Here is a 21724-nt window from a genome sequence, read left to right as displayed (position 1 = left end):
TATGACATCATATAATTCTCTCCATGTAAAATCAACAGAACGGAAAATCTCAATACAGTTTTAAAATCAAAATTATGATTCTAAACCTACCGACTTCCCTACAGTTTCATTTAATAATGTTACTCTTACCCCTGTCGAACAGATCCGCTACCTTGGATTACAGCTGGACAAACGATTAACCTGGAATCCTCACACAAGACTGAAAATACCGGAAACTGCACGTCGATTCCGACAGTTACAGCACTTACTGGACAAACGGTCCAAACTTCCAATTCATTACAAAATACTGATCTACATGATTGTTATAAGGCCTATTTGGACATACAGAGATGAGCTATGGGGCTCCACTAAACCATCTAATTCCTCTCGAATCCAATCATTACAATCCAAAATCCTTCGTAAAATCCTTAATGCTCCTTACTTTGTCACAAATCAAATCATCCATCAGGACTTCAATGTCCCCTATGTTGCTCATTTGGCCAGAACCAGATACCAATCCTTCCATAATAAACTTCCCAACCACCCAAATCCACTTGTTTCTAACCTGGCTTCTCCTTCATTACCTAATAATCCTCCTAGGGCATCTGAAAAGAAGATGGCCCCGAGATCTTCTCGATGGTGGTTCCTCAGATATAATTTTTCATACATCAACAGGCTTGTCGAAACTACTAGCAACATTTTGTTAATTTATTTTGGAAAATATCATGAAAACTACTACTCCTACGAAGATAAAACGTCTTCAACTTCCTTATAGGACATTAAACTAGTTTTAATTTGAGTGCTAATAGACATCTGTACGAAACAGGGTTCCTGAAATTACTTCTGATTTTTCAGTTAATATTTTTAGAAATGTTGCTTTTTAGCTATCTTGGGAACTATTGTACTCAATCAGGACCCATAACTTTGCAAATTTACTCTACTTTAAATGAGGTTCTATTAGGTTTTCTAGTGTTTTCAGTAGTTTTAACGATATGGAGCTCAGAATGAAAAAATAAATTTTATTTATGTCTTGAAACAGCCGCCAATTTGTATTCCTTCAAACAATACTTGACACACTTATCAATTTTGACTAGTAATTAAATATAGTTTTCATTAAAGTAGACAAAATTTGGGTGAAATATCTGCCTTGTTCTTCCAACGTGCTCTTGTACAAATAGAATATATGACACTCAGGAAGACAGTGCATACATTATTTTTTTAATAAAATTAAATTTAATTGGGTACAAACTATCATCAAAATTTCTATATTGTTTATAATTACGAAAATTACAAACATATTTAATTAAATATATTAATTTTTTTTATTGCAAATTTTACTTTGTTAGAAAGTACTATTATTAGGCCAACGGTTGTGCAAGGAGGTAATTTGCACACAAACACGTTCGACCCCCAGATTTTTAACAAATTAAAATTACTCAATTTATGAGGCTGAGGCCTTACTACTGAGCTACAAACTCCTACAGGTCGAAAATAATCTAGTAAATAGTATATATGATTTTTTTTTTTTTAATTCATATCTTTCATATTCATTTTTATTTTACTGATTAAAATTTCATTATTTTACTTTTTTATCCTTAATGTTCCCTATGTAACCGATCTAGCCCGCATCAGATATCACTCCTTCCATCATAAACTCCCTAACCACTCAAACCACCTAGTTTCTAACCTTGCATCCTCTTCCATTCCTGACAATCCTCCGAGGTGCCTGAAAAGAAGATTGCCACGAGACCTGCTAGTGTAAAATGTCATTAGAGTGCTACCAATGGGTAGTTGCTCTACACGCCTGTAACACTCCAATTTAACTTAGATCAGATTTACTGAATGTATTATGTAATATACAGTTGCAAATTTCAATAAAGATATTAAAAAATAGAAGAAAAAAAAAACATTTTTATAATGGTCTATATGAATTCAATAATAGATCTTTATTTTTTAATGAGTAAATAAAATATTATGGTTAATTATTTGGTTTAACTGTAAATCATTAAAAATCAACTATGTTTACTTTCATTATCAACAGTATAGAGAAGATAAGAAGGAAAAAGTTATTACCGATTTAAATGTTTCAAGGTCAAACCTCTATCTTAAACACAAACATTAGTAAATGCTTTTTCTGTCATAATTAAAATATATTCATAGACTTTTACTCATTCATTTCCTAAAATGTTGTTAATAAGACATTATTTTTACTTTCACTTGCCGATATATATGGAATATATAGTAAGGGAAAGCATTGTGACCTTGCAAAATTTTGAGTTCTAGTTTCGATGAAATAACATTTTTTGATGTCCCTTGATTCCAAAAAAACATAGTCTTGCAAAATATCAGTGTGTCTGTTTTTGAACAGCCTAGTTCAAAAAGCGAAAAGTCTAACGAAATTAAAATTAAATATTTAAGGCAAGTATTGCCTGGGAGTGTTACAGAAAATTTTTTGATTAAAAAAACTGACTGGAAGTACCACTTTATAGAATCGATTTTTCACAATTTATTTAGATTTTCAACGAAAAACGACGATCGATTTTGATTAAACTCACTATGTCAATATAGAAATAAATGGTCTTTATTATCAGCTGGTTCTTATCTTGATAAAAAAATTGGGTTGTAAAATAAGTTTGTATCCTTTTTCAACATTTCAATTTAATCCTCGCTGTGTTTATAAAATCATGTTTACTTGGTCAATAATGTTTACATATTCTAAATGAAGGTTAGTTAAGGTGCTTTTATGCACCAGTTTCAACCAAGAATCCTTATCTTTAAGTGGTATTTTGCTTGCTCAAAATGGAAAAGACAAAAATTCATTTTCGTCATTTAATGAATTTTTTTTATTTCCAAAAAGGAAAATCCACTGCACAGACGGGCATCAAAATTTGCAGTGTGTATGGCGATGATGCTTTAGGAAAAAGCAGCGTCCGTAAGTGGTTTGCTCGGTTCAGAACCGGACATTTTGACTTGGAAGACGCAAAGCGCTTGGGTCTTCCTTCAACTGTTGATGATGACCAAATTCAAGCATTGGTCACAGACAGCCCTCACTCTACGACACGGGATATCGCAGAAACGCTTAACATATCTCATGCAAGTGTCTCAAATCATTTGTATCTCATAATCGCAAAGGCATAGTTTTCCATCACGATAACGCCCGTCCTCACGTGTCTTTGCAGACCCGGCAGAAATTATTCGAGTCGGGCTGGGATGTGATCCCCCACCCACCCCATCCAGCAGACCTTGCCCCCAACAGATTTTCACTTATTTCACTTTAACACTTAAATTCGCTTGAGGACTGCAAAACGCACATAGAGGAGTTCAGTACGCAAAAATCTGAAAAGTTCTGGGAGGACGGTATGAAAACATTATCTGAAAGATGGCAACATGTAATAGATCAAAATGAGTCATATATAATTGATTAAAAATATTTACAAGAATTTGAACCGCACCAAAGGCTCAACAAGACACTAATCCGGTCAGTCCTCACTTACGGATCGGAAGCCTGGAACCTGACAAGTGCTGAAGAAAAGTAGTTTTTTCGAAAGAAAAATTCTGCACCGAATATTTGTTTGTGTCAAGGTAGGCGAGAATTGGAGGAGGCGAACCAACAGGGAGGTATACAAGCTGTTCGGTGAGGGGGATAAGGCTAGTGGGGCTGCGCTGGGCTGGCCAAGTCGTCAGGATGCCAGGGAATGAGATATCGAGGAGGTTGCTGGGCTGTAGGCTGCATCGAAGAGGTAGGCCAAGGCTAAGATGGGAGGATACCGTCATCAGGCTCTTTCCTCTTTGATGCTTGACATGCAATTTATTTATTCAATGTAATAGTCAGGCAATCTACTCGAGAGAGAGAGAGAGAGAGAGATCCTTATTCGGTCTGAATATTTTAGGTAATACTTTATTTTCAAAAACCTTAAGGTGCTGTTCTTCCCTTAGTGTAAGAGGCCGCGTTTTGCATCCGCAAGGATCAGTGGGAAGGTTAATAGTTTTGTAAATTATAACTTTTAAGTTTTTGGACAGAAGGCGCGAGCTAAGCAGTATTAAAATTAAAAAATGACAAGCATATCCCATCTTTAATCTCACTTTTTTTCTTCATCAATTTCGTGATTACATACATAGCATAGGTTAGGGCTTCGTCAGGGCTATTTTGCCGGCAGTCCAAAGACTTCACTTTGTCTTTGACTGCCGGCAAAACAGCCCTGACGAAGCCCTACAACGTGGGGCGAAACGTTGGCTCAATAAAATAGTATAATAATCTACTATTTGAGTTTGTTTTTTTTACCGCACCTGGACCATATTCCATTCATCTAGATATTTAAACCTATCTACATGTTGAAATGTATTTCCTCCTATATCTATATCACCGAAATCCCTTCCGTTTCTATTACTAAACATATATTTTGTGTTATCCGTATTTATTTCGAGACCTAGTTCCTTAATGGAGTTAATAACGTAGTAGTATTTAGTTCTATAGTTTCCTTGTCCTCAAGCAATAATATCGAATCATCAGCGTACCTAAGCACCGGTATCTTACCACCTAAAGTTCAACTCTTTTCGGTTAATATCACATTTTAATAACGTATTCTAGTGCAAGGTCAAATAAGAAAGATGATGAAGAATCTCCTTGTTTTAAACCCGATCTAACCTCAACTTCTCAGAATAATGATTACCGATTCGTACTTAATTAAACGTTTCGATCACGCACTTCTTTGGGATTCCCTGTTCAATCAAAATATAAAGTTTCTGGTGGTCAACAGAATCGTAAGCCTTTTTTAAATCTACATAAATAATTGAATTCCAACTTTTTCTGTAATATTTCACCTAATGAATACATTGAATGAATAGTTAAACAATTTTGTCTCAAACCACTTTGGCAATCGGCCATAATTATTTAATATGTAATATAGAAAAAAAAAATTTCAAAACCTACTAGAATATGTAAATTAATAGGTTTACTAGATGTTCATTTCAATTTTGAGAAAATATTATTATTAAGAAATAATTATTAAGGTGTAAGCAAATATACGAAATGAGTGCAGGAACTACTTCAAAACCTGTAACGAAGTTCGTTTTTCAATTTCAGGTGCTTTATTGAATATTGCTCGCTTAACTATCTTAAAGTCTCCTCTTCCAGTTTTAAGTAAATATTTGAGTGATATAGGACACTTGCTCCCTGGGGTCTAGGTGGGGCGGGTCCGGCCAGAAAGGATTGGCTTTTTTTTTGTTATGATTTCTACTTTTGAGATTGTGACATGTCGTATATCGACCAACTTACTCCTTATAATTGTCTGTTTTAAACTTCAGATAAGTAAGGCAACCAGGGAGGACTTGATATTCTCTTTTAAAATGTAATGAATATCGCTGGTATTCCCAGTTGAAGTGGCTCTATCCAACCTCCCAAAGGCAATACCTCCTTGGTGTTTTTCTATTCCAAGTTCTTAACATCAAAAAACCTACCTATATCCTAGATCTCCTCACTCTTCCTTCATCCATCCACTCATTAAACACCAGATCCCATCTGAATGATTTATATATGCCCTCCTATATAACCTCCTTCTTTAGCAAATCCTTAGTCATTAGTGCAACCTCCTTCTGGAATTCTCTTCCCATCTCCATTCACCAGTCCTCATCCATTATTTCCTTTAAACAACACCTATTCCTTCATTTATTGAATAACCAAACCTCCACATCTTTGTAATCAAATAAATAGGCATGTATTGATTAACATTATAAACAGTATACCAATGTAATTTATTCTTAGGGGACATATGTCCCATAATAAACTTATTTTTTTCATTTCATAATCATACAAAGTAAGAGATATTAAAATATTTACAATAACTTCTAATACTGAGGGGGAGGGGGGGGGGGTTCATCCTGCAAGGATCACCTCCAAATTACAATTATTACTATTACTAATTATTTCACAACTTCGACTATTTTAGAGAAATTATAATGGTTCCATTAAAGCAATAGGATCAGTAGCCATAGTCAGATTATTTTATCTGTATATATGTATATTTTAACAAACAAAAAAGATTGAGATAATTTTGAAATTATTTTATTTAGTACCTAATCAATTCTTTATTTTCACCTATAAAAACTTCAAAATTGCAACATAAAATCCATTAATAAAATAGATAAATTAAATATTTTTATCATACTCTACTACAATTTAAAACAGTTTTATTTTTTAAAAAAATTAAATACATTTTTTTCTTTTCCTTTGCAAAATGTATAATACATTTTATAACAAAAACTTGATAAGCTGTTAAATGATATAAGTAATATATAACAAATTTCAGAATAATAGGTACCTACTAATAGGTACCTACCTCAGTTCCTGTGAATAAAAATTAGCTACAATAAAACTGTAGCTAAAATTATCATAGATATAATGTTTATTTATTAATGAACCAAAATAAATAAATTATTATCATTTATATAATTATTATTACCAACTCCCATTTTATAAATTATACAACTATTTATTTAATTGTACTACCCGTTGCTCATATTGAAAACTGTAATTTACATGTATTCTGTAGTTAAAATTTATATTATTTTTTCAATATATTGTAAGCATTAAAAATAAATAAATTTCAATTATTTATCCCACCATTTTAATTTGTATCCCAACATTTATATTATTCCATCTAATATGTAAAATAAAATATTGCATGGTGATCACTAAAAACTCTTTTTATATAAGAGAGAGAAATAATAATAAATAACTGTAAATAATAATTCAAACAAAATAATGAAATAATGTAAAATAATAAATAATATATCATTGAAATATACCAGAATATAGAAACAAAAAAAAAAGATAGTAAGATGAAGATTGCTATTTTATGGACTATAGATATAAGAGGATGAAAGAATTACATAACAGATTTACAAAAAATATATACAAGCACCTTTGGAAGGAAAATTCTACAAGCTGGAAAAAAGAGGTCCAGAAAGATTTGGAAAGGAATTAAATAAGAGAATAGGAAGCTGTGGAAAGAAAGATTTTTAATAATGAGGTTTTATCTAAGAATGGGAAGACTCATAGAAAAATGAAAAGCAGATTCTATCCAAACTGCTCTAGGAAACAAGGATGAAGAATAGCGAAATGACAAAGAAAGAGTGAAAAAAAAAGTAAAGTAAAACAAGGAATGATGATTTGTCACTTGGTCCTTATCAAGCCTCGAATGAAAAAACAAAATAAAAGAAAAACTAAAAGGCAGACCCCAACATTTAGACCAATGACCTACAGAGGGGTCGAGACGTCTACAAGAAAAAAATAAATAAACCACAATAATAAATTTGTTTTATTTCTTGATAAATATAATCACTTCGACTGAACCCTGATGATATAAATTAAAATAAAAAAAGTTTTTTTTTTTTCGTTAATATTAATTTTACTCCAAATTATAATAGCAGGTTTAAAAAAAAAAATAATTCCAAAGAAATCAACGGTAACTATTTTTTGTGTTATGAAAAAATTGCAACAATCAATAATTGAACTATGATTTTTTAAACATATACACTTTTTTTAATCAGAAAAAACATAATATATCGCTGATGTATCAAAAATTAATAATTTCAAAATAACATTTAAAATGCTTATTATAAAGGAGATAAATTTTTTAAAAACATATTGATTCAGATAATAATTGAACAGTCAAACTGAAAAACTCACATTTTCCACTTTAGTAGTTTGTATAGTTATTGTAAAAAAATCTAATTTCAATGAACAAGGTTTTTAAACTTTAATTTTTTATTCTGCAATGTAATGTAGACACAAAATAATACATTTCTAAAAACAAAGAAAAATTCAAATTAAAAAATCTGGTTTATTGAAATCATAGGTTTTTTATGTTTACCATAAAATTTGGAGAATGTTTGTTTTGCAGTTGGACTCTTCAATTAATAAACTAAATACAAATTTATTTTCAGTGTAGTATTACTGATATGCATATATTATACCTAAAATTTGTCCCTTATATACTAGTTCCTATGAAAAATAATCTCTATAAATAAAAACTAAAACATAGTAATTTTTCAAAATCAAAGGCATATAGTCTTTCCCTTTATAATCTAATTAGATTAGCTAAAGTACACACAAAATGTTTTTATATACATTTTTTATTAGTATATTGGAGATATGAAATTTTTAAAAACTAATAAATACTTGTAGTTTTGAAACAATTTAAAAGATATTCAATAATTTATCAATGAAACAAAAAATAAATTGTCAAGAAAGATTGAACACTTTCAATCAAATAAAAATATTACTCCATCTAGTGCAGTTGTTATTCTTTCAAAATAAATGAATAATAATAATTAAGTGTATGAAAACAATGAGAAAATATAAATTTATTTTAATTGATTCAAATTACTAACTTGATAGGCTGCCCCGCTGATGCCAGCTAATGAAGAAGCCAAACATATAATATTGTACAAACCGGAATTAAAATGAATGAGAGTAGATATCGAAGAATTTCCAGGATTACAGCAAAATTTTTGCATCAGTGGATCAGACATGATTGCACTCAAACACAGCACTCACCATATCTTATGTAACACAGGTACCTAATGGAAGGTTACACTCCTACATCAACAAAAAAAAAAGGGGGGACAAAAAAACATACTGGTTCTTACTCAAGAATCTTCATGACTTTTAATAATGGATTTTTTTATTATGTTGTTTGTTTTCTATAAACTAAGTTTAGTAAAGAAATGGGTATCATTAGTTAAGTTAAACTATCTATTACTTTATTTATTTACAAACTATCAAATCTCGAAGTACTAAATTCTACCCTCAATATAAGCCTCAAAAATATCTAGAGAAGATATAGCGACTCCCATTTACTGCTTCTAAATATCAGAGAAAGGCTAATGAATATGTTAGATAACCAAAAAAAAAAATTCTTTTTAAACCTTTCAACATTAAAGACACAGAAATAATTCTTCTAGACATATTTTAAAAAAGTTTAAACAAAAACATTTATTATGAAATCAATAACTTTATTTAATTATAGAATCAAGACATACAAATAGGAAATGAGTTTATAACTCATTAACTGGTTGATAGTTTAAGCATAATTCATTTTCATCACAACAAAACTATTTTTAACAAGTACTTAAAATTAAATCAATATAATAATGAAATAACAAGCAACAATGGATTTTTTAAAAGTCACAATTAATGCACATTTTAAGGTTAACACTTCACTATTTTCACATGAAACTACATAGTATATTATATCCTAAATATTTATTTGAAAAAAGTTAACTTCAAAAACTTGGTGAACTTTCGTTGACAACAGGTCACTAACCTACCAACTGGGCAACCAACTGTTCATTCTGGATCCAAAGAGTCTCTTGGGGGTCGTTATCTTGACTCATTCAGTTTGTGTAAATAATTAAAACACTTGAATCATATTATTTGGCTCAAATCCATGCCAGATAATTTTTATTGAACCTTTATTTCTAAATAAAAAAGTAATTTAACAATAAGAAATATAGTAGTTTATTCAAAATATTAGTAATACTTAGAACACAATTAAAAAACCATTCCTAGAACATTTCCAAGAAGACGTGGAGGGTCTCATCTTTTTCTGTTTCTCTAGTGGAGTTTTTCCTATTTTAAATTATAATGAATAGAATAATTGCAAAAGGTGTCATGTTAACTATGCCGATGTTAATGGTAATATTAAAGATTCACAACTTACTTTATTACTTGAATGGAAAGAGAAGGGCACTCAGCTGAAGTCTATTATCTGCTGGTGGCTGGTCTCTCAGTCCCAGAAAACTACCCTGACTAACGAACTAATGAAATAAGTTCTCCAGTTTGATATCTAATTTATAAGCTTCGAAAAGAACATCGATCTCCCGGTGCCCCATCTTTAGAGAACCTGAAACAGCATAACACTTGGTAGTGGATTAAACTACCATAGAAGAATACCGAATCAGGTTGTCGAGAAAGATCGTGGTCCTCGTCTTCGCCATGTCGGACTTTCTCAGTCTGATGGATGAAAACTATCCCTTCTTCAGGAAGTTTATCTGCGGGTGAAAGGAAGTGGTGGGTCAGCCGTACTTTACGTTGGAAGATCTTGACCGCCCGAGACCAGCGTGTCTCGCCGACGCTGGAGGAAGAATATGAAATAAAAGAAGCAGATTGAGACAATGAGGGCTGATGAAATGGGCCTTACAGCTCCATCAGTAAAGTGCCCAACTGGGCGCTGGGCTAAATTGTCACGTTCCCTCAAAAATACCCTATTAGTCCGACTAACTCATAATTGTATATAACGTACTGAACATAAGAATTTTGTGCTTTGCCTCTCTTTCGTAATAAACGGAAAGTTTATTTGGTCTTTATTTTCGCATATTTCAACAAAAAATAAAATAAAACGAAATGCATAAAAAGAATAAAATGAAACGCATGATTTAAAAGAAGCACTCAGAATCTCTCATCCACTTTAAATGATCGAATTTCAAATTCTCTCGGTATTCCATCCCTATACGATCTATATGAGCGTCCATGTTTGGTTTCCTGGTTCTCCTAGAGTGGCTGCGACTATTTCACTGATACCGTCAACGTATAACTATCGCTTCACTGACCCTATTAAGAGATATTGAAAAATGTTTTTAGTGAAATATTTTTAGCACACATTTATTTTATTTTTCCCTAACACACAAGTCTTTTTTTTTTCTCCGTAATTTTTATGTTATCAGTTATGTTGAATGATGAAAACAACTTGAGATTCTTTAAAACTAAAACTTTCCCATTCCTTGAATAATATACTGTTATTTATTTGTCTGAAATTAACCTGTTATTGATTGAGTATAATAAATAACGGACTTAATAAATTAAAAAGAAAACATCTTAATAACTAAGGACTAAATACTCATTGAATGTTTAATAGTTGTTTGTATTACACGTCATCAGTGGTATCTTATTACCGACTGAAATCATCAAACTGATTTGTTTAATGAGTTGATGGCATGTGTAGAAACAAACCTTGCTTTGGAAGGTTTTTTTTTCCTATGAATAAAATCGCTCAAGAAACATAAGTTTGATTAACAGTAAACTGGATATCACGAAATAGAAACCCCCATCCCTTTTACCTTTAGCATTTAGTCATGAGTTAAGACCTACCTACTTCATTCGTTATGTTGTACACAACCTCTTTGTAAACGTACTTTGAAATAGTGAAAGTTTGATCTTGGCTGAAATATTTACAAGGATAATTGTATTTTGATGATTAACTTTATGTGAGGTAAAATTAACACATTTTAATTTAACTCTGTGGCTTATATGATTTGTAATAATTTAAATCAAATGTAGTGACATAGCTTTATTTTTCCTATTCTTTCTAATTTATAATTTTAATGTAACATATTTCTGCATTTAAAAATATTTCAACACTAAGTTTCTCTGAGTAAAATCTAATTCCAAGTTTATAATTATTGATATTTCCCATATCTAGTCTTTTTTTAAGTTATAGATAAATTTTCAAAATATATATTTAAAATTTAATCACATTTTGATTAAACTATTTATTGGTTCAATGTACAAGATTTTGCTAAGTATAATTATATTATTTATAAAAGCGAAAATGATTCCTAGAGTTTGTTATCTTATGACCGACCAGCACATATTTTAATAATCTTTCAGAACACCTTTTAAAAGTACTGTACTATTTTTTGTATTTCTATGCAATTAAATAGTGAATCTTCCAAGCCTAAGATGTTTGTTTTTGTTTTGACTTGATTCATTCTACAAAATAGTAATTTTTGGTTTTAAAAACCCAATCTTATTTGCTTTTCAATTTAAATTTATTTCTAAAGAATTTTTTTTTTTCACCAAATTTAGAATTCATATTAGTGACATACAAATAATACTATTCGAATAAAATGATTGAAGTTTTCTTTAACATATTCTTATTTATGAAACATTTTTTTTTTTGTTTTTATTGAAGAGACTATTAAATAACCGTACCATATTCAGTAATTATTAAATGCTGAACAATAGGTAAAACAGGACTGCTGATGTTGTCATTTATGCCTTACTACGTTTGAATCATAAAAGGGTCCATAACTGTTGTTTTCACATGACGTGTATGCACTTATGCAGAATGAGAAAAGCTAGAGTTGTCACTTATAATCTGATAACATAAAGTGATACTAATTCATGCCCAACCTCTACTGGAAAAAATGATCCATTCAAGATTTGTTTATTTTTCTCGGTCGAGCAGAAGTTGACTGCTGTGATCCCATTAAAGCAGTAATAATAATAGTGTAGGTTATAATATTAATACTAGAACATATGCCCATCCATTCGGAGTGAAACTTGTGTACTGTTACCCATAAAAATATCATTAATTAATTGTTGAAATTATTATATAAATAAATTTGGCAGATGAAGAGTTGAGTGATATGCGAGACAAAGAGTGGGTCCTAGTTGGTCGAGGCAGGCCAATAAACAGTTCTGCTTTCGAGTCACCTTCGCATTCTGCTGCACTTCTTTCAGGTCTCCACAATCTCAGGTTGAAGGGGCACCTTTTAGATGTTACTCTTATTGCCCAGGGAGAAGCATTCAAGGTAATTTGAATATGTATTTATTAGATTTTCCCTGTGTGGTGACATATTTCTTGTAATTCATTTTCAGTTGAATTTCGTTGCATCCCTGTTATGGAAAATACATTGTATTTATCATTTTTTAAGTCTTTGGAACTTTTAAGACATACCAACTCAACAGTGACTTTACGGAATTTCACTTTGATAATTTAAATTTTACTTGTGTTAAAAGCTTTACAGTCAAAATCCACTTAAGAATGTTATTTTAGTGATATATAAAAACCGTTCATTTTAGTTTTTTTGATAGTGCAATCATACTAATTTAAGATTGATTTATTTTTTTATATTTATCTAATTTTTAATTCCTAATTAGTCCCAAAATATCACCTAAGTAAATACATGATATATTTTAAGGCTCATAAAGTGGTGTTGGCATCATGTTCCGACTACTTCAGAGCGATGTTCACCGATGCAATGCTCGAGTCTCGTCAGTCAGAAATCTGCCTGAACGGCGTATCTGCTGCGGGTATGAGCCTGCTCTTAGATTATGTGTATACTTCAAGACTTGCCTTGACATTGGCAAATGTGCAAGATGTTCTCTCGGCTGCATCTCATGTCCAACTACTACCAGTTGTCGAGGCCTGTTCCAACTACTTACAGGTATACATAAGTGTTATTTTCAAACTTATTGTGCTTTTTCTTTTTTATTATATCTCTATACTATGAAACAATAGGGATTTTATTCAATTAATAGCGCCTATTTATTAGTCTGTCCAACAGTTCTTTATTGTAGTCTGTAAACAGAACTGTTGGATTCTGTGATATTCATATTTCTTCTTTGCAAAAGTATTAATAAAATTTAGGAACTATCCAGTGCAGAAGAAAGTGATGAAAGGTGATTTACTGACTGTAAGGCTTATAGTACTATTTTATGTTTTCGAACATTTATATGCTAATTATGAACTTTATTGGAGGATGATAGTCCAGGTGGCAGTCAATAGAGGTTTCAAAATAGTAACTAAAAACTATTTATCGTTAACCAGTGTTTTGCACTGCAAAGTGGGGCGAAATGTTAGTTAACAACAAATAGTTTTTTGTTACTATTTTGAAACCTTTGCTAACTGCCACCCAGACTTATCTTATCTTACTCCAATCTATTCATACGGTCAACTATCTTCTTCTAATGCCAATTATGAACATTTTAAAGTTAAGCTTGGTTATAATTTGGTTGATTGTGGTATTGGTGTACATGCTAAAAATATGGAAAGACTAAATAACTCTGCTAAATGGCAAAATATGTTTATTTTTGCCATCTAAATATTTTTATTTCAAAACTGTATTATAATTAATTTGTATTTAGACAAATTCAAGTAATGTGGTGTTCATAAGGATAAAGACCTACTTGTCATGATTTTGAGTGCCATTAGGGAATTGAGTCTGCCAAAGTATTGATATTGTACTTATATTTTTCTTCATTTGAAATTTTTTTTTTTTTTGTTTAAAGGAAATAAGTGTTATTTTAATTTTCAACCCTACCATTCGTATTAATATAAATCAGGTTATGTCCCACAACTTTTGAACTGACTAATACATAAGTACGGAACAATTGTAAATCGAAACATTGATACAAATAATTAAGTTTTACTTATTTGTATTGGAAGAAAATAGTTGATTGTATGAAGTAGATTGAAGGAAGATAGTCCGCATGGCAGCCAATAAGGTATCAAAATAGTAAAAGAAAACTATTCATTTTTAACCAACGTTTTGCCCCAATTTGCTGGGCTTTGTCAGGGCTGATAAGAATGCTGTTCTTATCAGCCCTGACAAAGCCCTTGTATGATTACTAACTCCACCCCCGACCATTTTCTCCTTATATCGAATCTATGGTCACCTACAAACACCTCATATTATAACATCAATAAAAAATTAAATAAATGAGAAGTATTTTATCGAACATGAAAAGTTTATGTTGAAAATAAATTATATATTATTGCTACATTAGATGTAATACCTCGTAAGTGGAAAAAAATTATTATACCATTTAAAAAAAAAAAAAAATGAACACATTCTAGAGGAATTCCAAGAACATGATTATCCGAGTACATGCTGAAAAATTGTATTGATATTTAATTTTTTTTTTCAGTCCCAGCTTGATATTGAGAACTGTATTGATATCGCAACTATATCTGAAACTTATTCGCTGAGCGGACTTCGGACAGTCGTCATCCAGTTCATGTGCTCTCATCTGGTAGAACTGTCAGAGTCTCCTGAATTTTGTCGCCTCCACCCCGGCCAGCTCGAACACATCCTTGCTTCGGACTTCCCTGTAGACTGTCCTGAATTACAGGTGTTAGAACTGACTTTGCGTTGGTTGTCTTTGACCTGTCTCCCTGATCCACACAGGTAATTTTGAGATTATACTAATTAAAATTTAAAATGTCTTGTTAGGTTTTTTTACTAGAATGTTTCCTTACCTTAGTACTTATATAACTGCAATATTTTGGTTATTTTAACCCTTTTAGTTACCTTCAATGACGATATAATGTAGATAGCATTTACGAAAAAAGTTCACCTGTTTCATAAATTCACTCTTCTCCTTGGAATCAATCACTCTTATATTAGTTAGTAAAAAGTGTTTCTGAGTCATTTACTATACTAGAGAGAGAAAAAAAAAAATGGCGAAAAGAAAAGCCATTGACAGATGGACACGTATTACTATATTTGAGGATGTATATACATTAATTGAACATTATTGAAATTTTTGTATTAATTAATTTATTGATTGATGAAGTGACAGTAACAATAGTAAACATAAATGGTAACAGCTAATGTTTAAAAAGTTTTCTTTTATTTGAAACTAATATTTCACTCTCATAAGGGCAAATTAAATTTTGTTAATGTAGGTTTAAAGATAACACATTTAGTTTCTTTTTCTTTCCATATTTCAATTTTTAAATTATTAATAACTAATATGTTCATACTTCTTTTAATTATAATTATGAGAGATAGTTGACCGTGGATGACGTACGAGGAGAAGATGGTTGGGGGTGCGGTCAAAGTGAAACATATAAGTTGGTCAAATGCCTAATGCGTTATTCATTAGGCGTTCGATTTTCAAGCTAACAGCCCTGAAGAAGGCTAGAGACTCTAGCTGAAACATTGGCACAATTAAATAGGTTACACCAACTTATTTATGTTTCACTTTGACAGCACCCCCAAACATCTTCTCCTCGTACGTCATCCATGGTCAACTATCTCTCATAATTATGATAAGACATTTAGCTTTGTAACAGTTGTATTAACGTTGGAATTGGATAAAATACAAAGGAGTTATTAATGATTATATGATCAATGGTCACCAGAATAGAAAAATACCCCAAATAAATCAAGGTGAAAAAATTTTAATTTTTAATATCTTTGAAATATGGTATTTGAGGGTTTCAAACTATGCTAAAAATGAATATGATTTGCTTTTCTTAAAAAAAAAAAATTGTTGAGCTGTTATAAAAAAATTGTTTACTGAAATTTAAAAGTTATTTAAAAACCGGTAATTTAGAAGTTTATTGTTGACAAAGATTTTACTATTCCCTTTTATGTATATGGATGTAATAAACATGCACATATGTGCATTCCTACTCAAACATTCAGTCGATCGATTGAGAAAATATGTTTAGAGTATACTTAGAATTTTAATGAGGATGTTGAAATATGAGTAATATCGAAACCAGAACTATAAATCAAAACACTAAGCTCATTTCATAGGTTATTACAAAAATCAGACTTGTTTCCGGTTCTTTATTTTTATGATAACATTGTTATAACTTATAAATAATTAATGAAAAGGTTAAGTAATTGAGGATTTCATAGCAACAGGATTTGTTTATTGAAGATTATCAACATAAAAAATTTCCTATTCCCCATCTTGTCTTTAAACATTTATGCATGATGACCCTTTAGGGAGAATGATTCATTAGGAATATTTGACCATAAAACGAGAAAAACCTGTTTGAAATTGTATAATAAACATGAAAAAAATACATATACTTTTTGAGCTACACACCAAAAATACTTAATTTTGTTAATAATTTGTTTTACCTCAAAAATCTCGCCTTCCTATATTCTTCCCAGGAAAATCCAGAACATTTAGCAAAAAGCCACATCACAATGGAATGAATGTTATAGCAGTGCATACACAAACAACATGCAACAAAGAAATATTCATTTTTATATAATTAGATAAAGAATTCTTCTAATCTAATGAGAGAAAATAATTTGTATTCAATCTTGAATGTTAATAAATTGTCTTATCTTGCTGAACAGGGCGATGTGGACCAGTCGATTCTTGCACAAGATTCAGCTCGGCGAGATCCTGTGGTGCGACATCGAGAGGCTCATTGAGAATGAGGACAGGGTGACGAGGCGCCTCGTCGTGGCAGAAGCCTTGCACCAGACAAAGCTGATGTCTCCCGCTCCTCGCCTCCTTGTCAATTCTAGAGGCATGACTCAATCTATTGTAAAGGTATATTATTATTTTCTACTAGGCTACTAGATATATATATATATATATAGATATAGGCTACTATTCAAAGTATGAAATAAGGCTAATATATTGTTGATGGATTTAGTCGATTATGGTTTTCATATTGGAGAAAGTAATATGGACCAGTCATTTTATTTTGTTTTTAGACTGATTCAAAATAATTTTTATAAAATTTCTTTAGGTAGGTGTATAACTGCTTTGCTTTAATAGGGACATACAAAGGGGTAGGGGAAGAAACAGGGATGGGGGGGGGGAAGAGAGAGATTATTACATTTGCATCTTATATATTTTTTTGTTTTTTACTTATGTTATTTGCATTTTTGATTTTTTATAATTTTTTTAATTCAATTAACTCTGATAATGGCCCACATGATTGGTTTAATCAAAATGGTGGTGTTTCTAATAAAAAAAAAATTAAATCCCTGAATTCTAAAATTTTTTCTAACTAAACATGGTTAATATTTAAAAAATCAAATTATTTTGTCATTTTTTATGTATGTATTGAAAACTGTATAATAATAATATACATGATTTCTTAGGTCGGAGGGTTCAGTATTGGAGGTATAACCAATGAGATAACCTATTTACAACCTAGTTCTGGTAAATGGCGTCACCTTACTTCAATACCGCATGTCGAACAATGTAACTTCGGAACAGCAGTACTTCATAATGACCTCTATGTCGTTGGTGGTTGTTTCAACCAATCCCTACAGGTCAGTAATAGTTTGTAAGCTTTATATTAAAAAAAAATTAAGTTTGAAACATATATTAAAAATAAGTTCGTTTTTTCATTAAATACTCAAATAAAAGTGTTTACGATTACAAAATGTGGAATAATTTCATCCCAAATGTGAAAAATGAAATTATATTTTGTATTATCATTTCTTTTGTATTTGTTGTGTTTTGTACTATTTAATTGTATAATTGAAAAGTTGAAGGGAGCATCGATCTATGTATATTTTATTAATTTTTTTAATTTAGTTATAGTGCTTTTATTTTCTTTAGGAGAATATTCACCCATTTGGGTTCAGGTATTCTCCGAGAAGAGATTGCTGGGCTACAATGGCTCCGATGCAGAGGGAACGCTGTCGATTTTCGTTGAACGTAGCCAGCGGACATCTTATTGCCGTTGGTGGTGTTAGTGAGGGTGATGGGCCCATTGCTGAATGTGAAAGGTTTGTTTGTTGCTTTGTTTAATATTATATATTTTTTTGGTTTGCATAAGTTTGTCATTTTAGCTTATCAATAATTTCTTTTTAATAATTTAATCCACAATCACTTGTTTGGTTGTACCATAAGCTAATTTTACCAATAGGTATGATTGGTTATTATAGACTATAACCAGTACTTTAGTTTATTATCAATCAGTACAGTAGTTTATTATCAAAGATAGGATTTGTTAAAGCCACCTCAAATTGACTGTGTCTTTTTGTTGGAAGGCTTTAAAAAGAACAAACAACTAACTGGTCCAGATATAAACATTTATTTGGTCAATTTAAACATTTGCAAACTAAAACTAAAATAAACAAAAGATGACTAAAACAATGAATAAGTAAAAATAAAACTAGCTAAATAAATTATGAGGAAGAAAATAAATTAATTTACAAATAAAAATATAAAATTAATACTGTTCGACGAAAAGTTGATCCACTCCGATAGGTCAGAGGAAGAGTGTTGCTGAGATGTGTAGGTCGCAGCTCTGTAGCTAAATACACTGCTGCAATTTTAAACTGGTCCAAAGTTGGTGTAATGGCTCACAAACAATCGAAATGTCACAAAAGCCAAGATGGTCACACTGGCACTTATTAAGGGCAGACAACGTCTAGTTTTTTTCAATTTATATTCAAGTCGAAACGCAGATAAGGTCTGCTTTTGGAGTGTAATCTCTGTTAACGCACTCAAAATGTCCAAACCATTAAATTTTAAACGCAAACAAGGTTGCTTAGACGCTATCAGGGCCACTAATTAGCCAGAACTCATATTAAAGTTAAAACACAGAAAAGGTCTTGTTTCGGACTGTAATGGTGAATAAAACACTCAAAAAATGTCTAATAAAATAACATTAACCAAACGCAGACAGGGCTGCTTAGACGCTATCATGGCCACTAATTAGCCGGAACTGCTTAAAAAAATGAAGATGGTCGGTGTGGTTGCTAGGCAACGTCTTAGCGACGATTATCAACCCTTAGCAACTATCTCTATTACTCATTATAACACATAAATATAATTACATATTTTTCTTCTCAAATAACTAACTCCAAATAAAATAATATAAGTAAAAATAAATGTAAATAAATTAAACACTAATACAATTCAAATACTATTTACAAATTATTTACAAGGTAATTATATATTATGGCATTAATAGGATTTATGTGTTATAAAAAAAGTAAAAAAAAAAAAAATCTTTTTAATATAGAAGAAACTGAAGATTAGTGCCAAGTTTCAATTTATGTGCGAACCACACTGACATTTGGTTGAATAAAGAAAGATTGCCCTGAACCCAAGCTTGGAGCTGCTGCACTAAACACTATTTATAAGCTGTGCCCTATAGAGCAATGGCTGCACATTTATACCAATGGATTTGCGTCCGGTATTAACAAGGGAGATGGAGCAGGTGTTATACTCAAGTAACTTTCACCTATCATTTACCGTTGAGCTGGATGTGACAATCATGATGGAGAAATGCAGGCTATTTGCGTTGCAATGGAAACCACTATTGAAAGCGATGACTACATTGTAATCTTCAACGACTCCTGAGCTGTAATACTAAATTTATCAACACCTGGTATTGCCTAGTCACCCACTGAAGACAAATGCAGAAACATGGCTGCTATTATGGGGAAAAGAGGAAGGATTATAGCTCTGCAGTGGATACCAGGCCATATTGGTAAATATGGCAATGGACAAGTTGGCTAAGCTTGGTTATAAGGGGAATCAGTCCGTTCGACCACTTTCCTACAGAACAGTGAGATCTATTGTAAGGAGAGGACAAATGCTAGACATAAAGTTCAAGCGGAAGGAAATAAGTTAGACAGCCTACTTAAACGATCTCTTATAGGGATAAATGAATCCCTGGCAATCTTGAGTGGCTTGTTTTCACCTAGTAACAGGACATAATCTGCTCCAAAAACACCTCCATCGAATAGGCATCGGTGATTCACTGAAATGTCCTCTATGTAACATGGCAGATTCTCTTTTGGCATGTATTGGTCTGGAAGATTTTCATCAGGATGCGGACCAACTCAGGGCAAAAGTAAATTTGTATTGGACTGCGAGAGGGAAAATGGCGTAATAGTCTACTCCCTCTGGCATAGAAGAAAAAAATATATTTAAAAAAATAAGTCGTTTTCAAATTATATATCTATTCACTTCTGGTTTCTTATTATTGATAGAAACGTATTTAGAATATCACCAGTATTTCAGTTTAAAAAAAAAAAAATTCCTAGCCATGATAAATGCATATTAACATTAAATATTTCCAATTTTGAAATATAAACTGCCTTGTTTTTTTTTTATTATATGTTTCAGTAATAAAGTGTATGGTTCTCACTTGTTACATAATATTTTTTTTTTTACTTAGGTACGATCCAGTAGGAGATGTTTGGGAGCGAATAAGCTCCCTTCCGAGTCCAAGCACTCTGCACGCTGCCGCCACTTACAATGGATACCTCTATGTCTCAGGAGGTCTCGATCGTGATATTGCTCTCAACACCATGAGAAGGTATAGTCAGTACTACCGATACTATAACGGAAACTATCATATAATTTACATCATAGTTACCCGACAAGTGTAAATTCCAAAACTTTTTTAGTTCGTTCAAAAAAGAAACATTAAATTAAAGTTTATTTTAAGATGTTCAATATTTTTATTAAAGTTTGTAATAATTAAGTAGTCTATGATTTTTTTAACTTTTTCCATGATTGTCCTTTGTAAAAAGTAAAACTAAAAATCATGAATACCCAATTGAATAATAGTAATGCGATAGTTCTGTTTACTGACTTATATATTTAAATTTATTGGTTAAAGTATAATCATCATATTGTAAAATATTATTCATTAATGTTTATATTTGAGTTAGCGTAATATTCTTTACTAATTTTCCCTAGGTATGACTGGAGGCAGGACAGATGGGAGACGTTAGCACCTCTGTTGTCAGCGAGGGCTGACCATACGATGCTTGTCATGGGCAACAGTCTCTACATTTGCGGCGGTTGGTTAGATGATGATTCTACTGGAAATAGAGTATGTATCTTGCTTTGATTGTAACCTTTCTATTTATTACTGTAGTTATATAAATATTATTTAACTGTCAGTAGTGTTCTGTAATCATTTACCATAAGAAATTGCAGAAGTCTGGGAGTGTGGTAATGAGAGAAAACCCTCAGCCAGTGTAAAATTTCCTTTTATCTGTGCTAACATTTCTGCCTTAGTTTTTAGGCTTCATCAGGACTAAAAATAGTAATAAAATGAAAGTGTATAAGAAACAAAAAATAAATGTCAATAAAGCCACCTTAATGCGACCAAATTACCTTCGCTACCTGTTATCTTCTGAAACCCTTAGGCTCCTAGTGACCTTGATAGTTCTCACTTTGGTTACTGCCATACAGTATATGGAGTTAAGTGTCTTTGGG

The 21724-nt window shown here is 31.4% G+C and overlaps 2 protein-coding genes across 2 annotated transcripts in view; one reads left to right on the top strand and one right to left on the bottom strand.

Annotated features, from left to right (window-relative positions):
- The window catches only part of LOC106689307 (G-protein coupled receptor 143), a gene marked incomplete in the record, with an annotated part of 76370 nt that extends 67441 nt beyond the window's left edge, over positions 1–8929 (bottom strand). The window contains 1 exon segment of the mRNA XM_067052456.1: positions 8371–8929. Coding sequence (XP_066908557.1) covers positions 8371–8511 — 141 coding nt within the window.
- A 2049-nt stretch (positions 8930–10978) lies between these two features.
- Positions 10979–21335, top strand: LOC106689306 (kelch-like protein 26; the record flags this gene model as incomplete). Its single annotated transcript, XM_014434210.2, is given in 9 exon segments — positions 10979–11249; positions 12392–12573; positions 12964–13209; positions 14693–14952; positions 16870–17068; positions 17629–17802; positions 18095–18264; positions 20673–20813; positions 21200–21335. Coding segments are annotated over 8 exon segments (1491 nt in total), but the record flags the coding sequence as incomplete, so codon positions are not given.
- Positions 21336–21724: the final 389 nt, after the last annotated feature.

This window comes from Halyomorpha halys, unplaced genomic scaffold (genome assembly GCF_000696795.3).
Source record: "Halyomorpha halys isolate HHAL.00 unplaced genomic scaffold, Hhal_1.1 Scaffold1325.1, whole genome shotgun sequence".
Taxonomy (NCBI): domain Eukaryota; kingdom Metazoa; phylum Arthropoda; class Insecta; order Hemiptera; family Pentatomidae; genus Halyomorpha; species Halyomorpha halys.
This window is presented reverse-complemented; position numbering and strand designations above follow the sequence as displayed.